The 10,536-nt window shown below is 42.2% G+C and overlaps 1 protein-coding gene across 1 annotated transcript; it reads right to left on the bottom strand.

The window, feature by feature from the left end:
* Positions 1-210: 210 nt before the first annotated feature.
* Positions 211-5,644, bottom strand: LOC137272250 (beta-1,3-galactosyl-O-glycosyl-glycoprotein beta-1,6-N-acetylglucosaminyltransferase-like). Its single transcript, XM_067804610.1, has 4 exons — positions 5,503-5,644; positions 3,298-4,388; positions 2,431-2,663; positions 211-915 (listed from the first exon to the last, which is right to left on the bottom strand). Exons 2-4 carry the CDS (start codon positions 4,386-4,388, stop codon positions 569-571), a joined length of 1,671 nt encoding a protein of 556 aa, XP_067660711.1. The 5' UTR covers positions 5,503-5,644; the 3' UTR covers positions 211-568.
* Between the last annotated feature and the right edge of the window lie 4,892 nt (positions 5,645-10,536).

Genomic DNA, 10,536 nt, shown 5'->3' with positions numbered 1-10,536 from the left:
ACCAGAGTAGACGATCGAGAAGATGTTGACGAGTTATAGCTGTGCCCTAAATTGCTGATAGGCCTGGATGCAGTCGTGCCTTGTTGCTTACAGTGCGCTTTGCTCACAGTGTTATCAAAACAAACTCCATGATTCATAGCACGATAGCAGAAGCTTCAGCATTATACAGTAATGAACTTATCCATGCAATGCATTGTCAACAACCAGGAGTATTTTTAGACTTTTACTTTATTTTATATGTATGAAGATAATACAAAAATGGACCTGATAATAGTGGCGCATTTGCCACGACACCCAGCAATAACACAATGTCCCCAATACCACACTACAATGTAATGTCAAATTTCAAAAACATTTTGAAATTGTTTGTGACCTTGTACATTTCTCATTCAGGAGCACCATTTGTTTCATGTCTACAGTCATTCGCAACTACTCGTGTTATTCCGACAAGCGGAGGGGCTCTTCCAGTAGGTAACGGAAAGAGGCGAGTAGTTACGAATGGCCTCAAGCAAACTTGTGGGAACAAATTTTGTCTGTATTCAAATCTGGTATGATCTATTTTGTCCAATTATAATCCAGTACAGTTTTGTCTGCAAATGTATTTCAGATTTGGCATATGTTCATAAAAAGTTACATTGAGATGAACCCGACTCTCCTGCTCTTCCCGGGTACGTTCAGACAACCATTCTTCCAAACAATCCAGTGTCTGGCTCTGATAGTTTATATAAAATTTATTTGCAAACAGCTCCCTGCGTGTCGTCAACAAAGGGAGATCACCCACGCCAAAAATGCAGATTTCACGTACGCGCTTCCCGTGACATGGCCAAGCAAAGGATCTTTCAGGGGCGTTCGGTCCCCAGTTTTTGAATCGAGCAATGTAAGGTTTATTGTCGTAATCAGTGGCATAGTCCTCACCTGAAACAGTGAATGAACGGAGTGAACTGCGTGTGGGAGTATGAGATGAACAAGGACAGGTAGCGTTCTGTATGAGTAAGTTAATTATATGAGTTAATGCAGCTTAAAGAAATAGTTCAGCTAGATCACGGCCTACAACACTGTTCAACATATGTCATATTTGGGATTTCACTTTCTTAGTAAAGTACAAATTCTAGTACTTTTTTCGGTTGAGTCCCATCCGGGATTCGAACCCGCACCCTCAGAGTCAGGCACCTAATCGCCAGCACACAAAGTCAGCCACCGTGACTTCCACAAAAATGAAAGTCGGACAACTGGTAGTCTAGACTGCGTACTTTGTGTATCCCTCTGATGAGTGTAAATTGGCACGGCTCCCACGGCCGAAAGCTATGATTACACGATGCCATTTAGAAAGTGGTCAAATGCAACATATGTCATATTTGGGATTTCACTTTCTTAGACGGCTGACTTTGTGTGCTGGCGATTAGGTGCCTGACTCTGAGGGTGCGGGTTCGAATCCCGGATGGGACTCAACCGAAAAAAGTACTAGAATTTGTACTTTACTAAGAAAGTGAAATCCCAAATATGACATACGTTGCATTTGACCACTTTCTAAATGGCATCGTGTAATCATACAACACTGTTATTAACTGGATTGTCTGCCGAATACAACAATAATCGAACAAAACCACTCGTTATTTGTGCGTTTTGTATGAGGAAAGAACGAACTGATACAGGTCTCAAACATGCACTTCTTTTGAGAATTGGGGCGGTGGGGTAGCCAAATGGTTAAAGCTTTTGCTCGTCACGCCGATTCCTACATGGGAAAATGGGTGAAGTCCATTTCTGGTGTCCCCGGCCGTGATGTTGCTGGAATATTGCTAAAAGCGGCGTAAAACCACACTCACTATTTTGTGATACCAAAAGACTCGGGTGTGTTGCTGTACGGGACGAACCGGAATTCGGACCCACACCGAAAGCTAGAAAGGTGTTTTCCCGATCACCTATACGATCATAATAATAGTGGCGAAACCGCTTGGGGTTCTTGAGAAAATAGAAGAACACTATATTTTGTTCAAATGAACTTTTGAAAATTATTTAGTATATGTGCTGCAATATCTTAGCACTAACACCAAAGAGGACATCAGATGTGGTGCCCACATGGGGGACTGAACCTATGCTTTCGTCGGCTATCATCTATTTTATCAAACAACTTTTCTGTTTTTCTCCCAAATTAACCTTTGCCGATGCAAGTCATGCAGCAAAACATGTGATCTATGAATGGTGCATTCTTCAAAATTCCTCACTCACTCACTCACTCACTCTCTCAGCCGTTTACTCATTCACTCTCAGTCAGTCAATCAATCCATTCACAAATTCACTCATTCAAACATCAGCACACTCAACCCACCCGTTCATCCAGTTACCCTCTCACACTCTCACTCCCCAGCCAGTGATCCCTTACCCCACTCACCCCGTCACTCACTCACTCACTCACTCTAGATAAACTTTCACCTATAAACGAGCCTGGGCTCCGCAAAAGCGGGCTGTGGTTTAACGACGGGAAGAATGTCTCGTCCGGTATCCTTGTCTTTCTCAACCATATTTTAAACTTGCGGACAAGTGGACTGTGTAACGCATAGCCGACAAACTCCCTGGACACCAGGACGTGTGTATTTCCCTTGTGCAGGCTGATTCCGACTGGAGGCGGTCCTGCTCGACCCCAACGAATGTGCTTCCACTTTTCCCTGGCAACAGCAAAAGAGAGACAAATACATGTTGTATTTATGGTTAGTCAGCAATATTCCAGCTATAACACGACGGCATGTAAAGCTAAAACACACACACACACACACACACACACACACACACACACACACACACACACACACACACACACACACACACACACTCACACACACACACACACTCACACACACTCACACTCACACTCACACTCACACTCACACATACACACACACACTCCTTCGTGAAATGTAGCAGCATTCTTCCTTTAACATTCCCACTGACTACACATCCTGCCGGGTGCCCGTGAGTGAGATAGATACTCCAGCAAGATGATTCCCAATTCTTTTCCGTCGAACCGAAAATGTACCCGTAAAGATCCGGGTTAGAATTGGTCCTCAGCGTCTGTCTTGGCGACTAGATGGAGATGGGTTAGAATTGATCTTTAACAACCCACGCCTATCGTCACACCTTGACGACTAACGGGATCGGGGGATCTGACTCGCTGTCATAGTTGACACATGTTATCATATAATCACTAGATTCTCTGCCAAATATGGCGTTCAACAACACTGGAATGTCTGGTTGAGAAGTCCCACTTTCCCTGAATCCTGTATGTTATGAAAATAGACTTACACCTCCTTCTCGGCATCAACTATATTGGCACCGTTGAGGGTCTTGAGAATCCTGACAATCTCACGGTTGGTCTTGAGAGGAAACTCGGTACCCGACAGGTTAATGAAATACTTCCATGAACGATAAGCCCACAGGTCCTTCATGCACTTTAAATCAGCTTTCAGAACGGAATATGTCCCCCATCTCACGTTAATCCGCACAGATGCTAGAGAGACATTGGGCAGACAATCCACAAAAGCCTTAGTAGCTTTGAAATCTTCCTCATACATTTTCTTGTCCACATGTACACAATAGTAATTGGATGGTCTATAAATAGCTCTAAGAAGCCTCTCTACTTGCTCCACGTCCTTGTACATTAATATACTAAACGCGAGAGGGAACCCAGTCTCTTCAGCACTAACGCGCATGATGTAACCTCTCTGGTTTAAGAACCTGGTACAGTTCCTGGTAATGTCAGTAAATGACAGTGATGGCTTGTAAGGGTGTGCCTTGCTGTAGAGTATGGCCTGTTGTATCTGACTCGTGTTCCCAGCTATAAGGTCCCGACACAGAGGCTTCACATGCTGTAAAAGTGTCTGTGTGTTTATCTGCACATCAGTCTCATTCTTGTTCTTATTCCTGTTGGTCGTCATTTTAACCCAGTTACTGTTCCTGTTCTTGTTCCCGTCCATATTTTTGTATGATTTTGGTTCTGTTGTTTGACTTTCAGTTTTGCGCAACCGTGTGTACGGCAGAGGTTTAAAGTTTAATTCCTCTTTACCACTGACGTGTATATTTAAACTGTTTAGAGAATCACTTTGGTGACCGTTTGTTTCTGGAACAATATCTTTCATGTTCTCGGCAGAATGTTTGACATTTGGAATAACATGTTTGTTTGATCTAGTTGCCATGGTGACATTTTCAGTAACCAATGAGATGCTCGTAACCAAGCCGCCTTGCTGTGCTACATCTCTCTTCGATCGTAAGACGTGAGTGTTTCGGGTGGCGTGTATGTAGATCAGAAGGTGGTTCATGCTCAGTATTGCACCGATGAAGACAAATAGGAAAACGGCGCTTCTTGTATTTGGCGAGGGGACCAGACTCAGATACATCTGCAAAAATGTATTTTCGCATTCAGTACCAAACTCACGCCTGACGATTGTAGAATTCAAGTAGGTGGATCCTACTGCTGGACAAGTATTACAACATGTGTCATATGCAACATTCGAACCCGTACCCTCAGTGTCAGGCACCTAATCGCCAGCACACAAAGCCAGCCGCCTAGCCCGCTGAGCCACCGCGACTTCCACAAAAATGAAACTCGGATAACTGGTAGTCTAGACAGCGTAATTTGTGTATCCCTCTGATAAGTGTAAACTGGCACGGGTCCCACGGCCGAAAGCTATGATTACACGATGCCATTTAGAAATGCCATTTTTGTGGCGGTGGTTGAGCGGGCTGGGCGGCTGACTTTGTGTGATGACGATTAGGTGCCTGACTCTGAGGGTGCGAGTTGGAATCCCGGATGCGACTCAACCAAAACAGTACTAGAATTTGTAATTGACTAAGAAAGTGAAATCCCAACTGTTGCATTTGACCACTTTCTAAATGGCATCGTGTAATCATGACAAGCATTGGATGAGCCATCGCAGTGAACGCGTTTGTGACAAGCAGGCGGGGCAAGTAATCTGGACGAATACATTTGGTTGCTACAGGTAAATTGGCATTAAGCACGTGCAGTACATGCTGACCATGGCGTGAAATCAATACCGCTGCTGTTTAACACGTGTCTCGTTACTCGTAGAGCGATTTAGTTCATTAACACACCATCACGACACGTTTCGCATGAGGAAATAGAACGATTCAATATTTAGACGACAACCTGTTTCCTTCTTGTTTCGAATGGAATGTTCTGGAGGGCGTTCCCATATATGCAAATTGGGGTCATTTGTCAGGTCGTGGCTCATCTAATATTTGTCAAATAGCAGCTCTCCTTATGGTGCGGTCCCAGATCACAGGAGCTCGACTGTGATGTATCTCCACCTGACTCGATCACAAACTCGACCAACTCGACACCCAGTAGCGACCTCGAGTAGCGCAATGTCGGCAATGGGACCTCACTAATAAGGAGGTAACTCGACACAACAAAATGAAGTCTTCGATCAAAGAACCACTAATGTCCACCATGAAATTGTGAATCAATAACTATTTGAATAGACTACTTACATTTCATTTGATCTACCACTCATTCGATCCGGATCTGGGCAGTCTTGGAATGGAGCATTGGCGTTGCCAAACTCATGAGTTAGTCCATATTTTAACACCCGTCAAAAGATGTTGGGCGATACAAGTTGCCGACAGTGTAAACCCACGTATATTATTGCAGTGTTGGACCAAACCCACTGCATAGTAACATATGTTCACCAGTATAATACAATGAATTCACAGTGCAAGCACTTTGAAAGGGGCATTATCGATGGTTTCAGCGGACTCCCTTAACGTCAACACTAAGGTCAGTATGGATTCCTTTGTATAATGTCACGTGATGCAATATCATAGGGTCGATTAAGGGTTATAAACACGGGATCATCTGTCAGTGCATGTGTACTTAATGAGAAACCAGGAGGACTCATGCCGTCAGCATGAGCAACTATAAGCCTGGTAATTAGAGCAGCGACGATATATCGTAGTATCGATAATCGTGATACTTTATTTGATGATAAATATAGCGATACTTTTTTCGTATCTTGATACGTATCGTTGACCTTAATATTCATTAGAAATTGACTGTCATATCAAAATTTGTTCTGTTACTTGATACTTAAAGAAAATAACTAAATACGCCATATCGAATCGAATCGTATTGTTCCAAGATATCGTAATACGTATCGTATCGTGAATTTTCTGTATCGTCACACTTCTAATGGTAATACATAAAAGTGCCCAAATCGCAATAGAATATAGTAAAAAAAAAAGCGACTTATTCTTGATATACCAGTAGATCAGCTGCCTCGGCTGATTGTAGGGTCTCACATCCCAATCAGTGGAATGTCTGGTCCAGAACGTATTATTTAGAGTGCTGTCTGAAAGCCACAATGTCACACAACACTTCTGTAATAATAGATTAAATGCTTTTCTCTCATTGCTACTTACTATCAACCCTCAGGGAAGCTACGATACTCTTCAAAAAAGTTGGGGATCTTCATTTTCTTATTTACGAATTAAAAATATTTAGGAGATTTATCGTAGTCAGTCAGTGTTGATATGGTATTACTGAATGTTTTGAGAGTGCATCGCCATTTACACTTACAACCAATGGCAAATGTGTGATGCAAGATGAGTGTCACAATTAATGATCTAAGTGATTTCTAGACCTTTTTGAAAAGCGTCAAAATCCAGAATGGGACCCCATGCACGTGTATCATGCGCTGAGTTTAAGGGTGTTAATAGAGGGAAATGGTCGTGCGTTCATAAGATGTCTGTCCCTGAAACATTTGTTAACGTTTATACTTCCTACCCAAACTGAAAGTTCATTCTCCCCTACCTTTTTTGAAGAGTATATATAATTTATTCCAAAACAACTACCCATTTTAGTTACAATGTATTAAAAAGTTCGAATAAATCAAGGCAGCGTTGCACTAAATCGACTCTTGCGCCCTCTACCGGCCGAACATTACTTCAAGCGTTACGTCCCTTGGGGAACCCCTTACGAATATCCTACACACAACTTCTGATTTAACCAGTTCGGCAAGCACCGACAACACAGTTTTCGATGTTTACACTCCATATATGACAAGAGTTATCTCACTGGAAGCTGTTCGAAGTTTACATTATCGACTCCGGTCAAATCGTAGGGCATAATACGTCTATCATCACATCAATAGGAAGTTAAATTGAGTGCATGTGCCCCAACATATACTCATGGAAAAGAATAAGAGAGCACATGTAAGTGTAAGTGTTCCTTTATTTATTTCAAGGATTCTTCACAAGGTATGTATCGCATCGTGAGTGAAATTCTGGAAATAAATAAGGGAGCATATGTACTGTTATGTGTTCCCTTATTCATTTCCAGGTGTATATATAACATACTCGGCATATTGTTGAAAACGTGTGATACGGTGCCCTTAAACGACAGAAAGGCAGCGTTAGTTAGTGTCTTCGACAGGCGTGAATACCGAGGACCAGCACTGACAGGGAATCCTTTAGAGACACCCAAATGTAAAGATGTGTTTGCTGTGTAGCAGGGTTGTCAGCAATATTCCAGCTGTATGATGACTTTATGTCAGTGATCGAGTGCTTTCCAGGAAATCCAGTGACTGACATGATGAGGATCGATATACGCAAGGCGCTGGCATGTATCAATCATGTCACCAAGTCTGACCATCCGATCCCCGTGGGGCTGCTCCAGACCGATTCTAAGCCTTACTTCAAAGGTATCAGCTGTTACCGTGGCTGGCTTGAAAACCACTTGCCGTTACGCAGTAGGGATGAACATGGTGTCACTATTTACAGACAAGCCACAACAACAACAAACATAATCGATCATACGCTGCTGAATTAATGTCAAAGTTGCTATCCAAAGTGTCCCTATCATTACTCTTGTCCCAAGATACAACAGTGAACGCAAAATACAGCAGGAAATTTACAGAAATGGGCAGACTCGACTCACGACACAAAAGGCAAGGTACTTGTTTCTCGATACCAGGGGCATGGTACTTGTCTCTCGTACCAAGATACGACAGCCAGGATACTGATGCCAAGATACAACAGTCACGATACCTGTACCAAGACACAACATTCACGATACTTGTACCCAGATACAACAGTCAGGATACTTGTACCCAGATACAACAGTCAGGATACCCAGATGTAGCCAGATATGGCACATGTCTGAAGACACAGCCGTGCAGACACGTCAGGAAACAGATATTTACCGTAACATTGAGCCAGATGTCACATATGTCTGTTTAGAGAATAATGGATGTCGATTACCATCTATACAGCCCTCCCAAATGTCGCTTACAACCATTTATAATGATTTTGTAGACTGAGTATGGATTTCAGATGAAATCATGTTTTGTTATAACGGGGACAGTTTAGTGTTACTGACGATCGTTATGTGTAAGTATTGCAGGTTGATATGGATCTCCATGTATCATTTACATTACGTACATGAGTGTGAACGTATGGGCGTATATGTATTTATATAAATGTATTTTTCACTCTACACGTGCATGTATGCTAAGGTAGACGTGTGTATACGTGCATGTTGTGTATTTGTTGAATGCACGGTCATTTGTCGCATTTCAGTGTGTTTATTGGAGACGGCCTCGCACACGCACGTGTCCAATCCATCGTATACACATGTGCCCAATCCATTGGTTTCTTCGCAACATAATATGGTACAATCAAACCAAAAAGATTTCCGATTCAACATAAAGATGTTTGTTGGAGTGACAGGTGTCGAACTGTCGATGGAGTGGCATAATTCATATCAACTGGAAACGATGCAAGATTAGAGTATGACTACGAAACGTTCAGCAATATTTCAGCAATGTCGCCCTGGGGACAACAGAAATGGGCTTCACACATTGCGGGGAATCGAACCCGGGTGTTCGGCGTGACGCATTAACCACTCGGATGCCCCACTGTCTAGCAACCTTTACAAGGATTCAACATGTAATCAGATTCGTGTGCGATGCAGATGTTGATTAGTGCAAGTTAACTCACTCACTCACTCACTCACTCACTCACTCACCTGACTTGATTTAACACAGCTTTAGTAGACCTAGCATCATTATAAGTCTTACCCTGAACTGACTGTCAATGGTGCAACTTTAACGTCAGCATCCAACAAATCACCAAATCTTTACTCGATTAGCTGACAAAATGACCTCCCCCAAGGTTGGCGGAATCGAAGGCCCAAGCCGAATGACGTCACGAAACTTACTGTGACGTAAAACTATTGTAGCGAGTGTCGCGTTGACCACTGTCATGTTCTGACCTAATGATACTACACTTATCATGGGTCAGCCTGACCTGACAAAGTGATAATGCCCTTTCATTGGGGTTACCCTTATACCGTGCTATATGTTGGTATATTTTACGCGCACTTCAGACACTAACCTGAACGGAAGACAGCTGGGCGGAAATGATCGCATTCTCGTTGAATGTATCTTTTGAAGTCATAAACGAATATTGAATTGTCCAGTTAACATGTGTACATTATGTACATATCAATATACTTCTCAGGAGATTGCCAGTTTCATTTTAATAATCTGTTTGTTTTACATTAAACTCAAAGTTCACTTTATATGTAAACTTTCGTTTAAGGTCACATGCAACCAAAACATCAAACATACTTAAAACACATTTATCACCTATTCATGACATATAATATACATTGCTGTTTTAAAAAAACACAAATAAACAAAATCATAAGCGTACAATCGCGATTCAAAAGTGCAATATTTTGTACTTGGGCTTACTTCCCCTGAAACGAAGCCCACGGGAGAACGAACCCAGTCGCAGCGGGTGGATCTGTACTCAAGTGTAACGACGGCTTCCGATTGGCTGTTTCATTTGCTGATATGCTGAGGGTTCATTGTGTGTACAGAAAGATGGTCTGTTTGATGGGCATTTTAGAAGTATGGCGAGTCACAAGAAAGTAAGATTCTTTATGGATAACAACTTCTTTCTGTGTACTTGATGTGTCGTTTCAGTATGGATTCATATACTGTTGTCAAACAAAAAATCATATACACTAAAAGAAGTTGTTATTAATGAAGAATGTATATAGAGATGTTAGGTTTTGAAAATACATGTTCTCTGAATTTGCGCTCGATCGAATAAAAAATTATCTCAGTACAGATGGTAAACTACTGCGTGACTGGAGTCTGTCATTCGTCCAAGTACAAAGCAGGACTTGAAACTGACAAGAGTTTGCACCAGTTTGCGTCAGATCCACTCATCCGAAAAAAATGTTTGCAACCGACAGACATAAAAACATGCCATGTGTATCACACCTGCCTAATTACATAATGTGGCAGAGACGGACTCGGGTGCACGAGTCATAAATCAATTTATTTTCTTTATGTCGTATAGTCTGATAGGTGTTAAGTTCAAATTGAACGTGGTCAATGATTGAAGCTATGTAGTGCATGTTGTCTTTAGCAGACAGGCAGGAAGACATATAGGTGTGAATAAACCAGATACTGAGCTTTCTCTGAGACAGAGACTGCTTACCACAATCAACAAGTT

The sequence above is a fragment of the Haliotis asinina genome, chromosome 2 (assembly GCF_037392515.1).
Source record: "Haliotis asinina isolate JCU_RB_2024 chromosome 2, JCU_Hal_asi_v2, whole genome shotgun sequence".
Lineage (NCBI taxonomy): Eukaryota > Metazoa > Mollusca > Gastropoda > Lepetellida > Haliotidae > Haliotis > Haliotis asinina.
Note: the sequence above shows the minus strand (reverse complement) of the source record. Positions and strands in the feature narration are given on the sequence as shown.

What these genes read in the sequence shown, in the direction of transcription:
- LOC137272250 (XM_067804610.1), bottom strand. Translation starts at nt 4,388, where the DNA reads ATGTATCTGAGTCTGGTCCCCTCGCCAAATACAAGAAGCGCCGTTTTC. An exon ending in GTTGATGCCGAGAAGGAGGT is followed by an intron (nt 2,664 to 3,297) that starts GTAAGTCTATTT and finishes TGCTGTTGCCAG; the next exon opens with GGAAAAGTGGAAGCACATTC. An exon ending in GAGCCCAGGCTCGTTTATAG is followed by an intron (nt 916 to 2,430) that starts GTGAAAGTTTAT and finishes TCACTGTTTCAG; the next exon opens with GTGAGGACTATGCCACTGAT.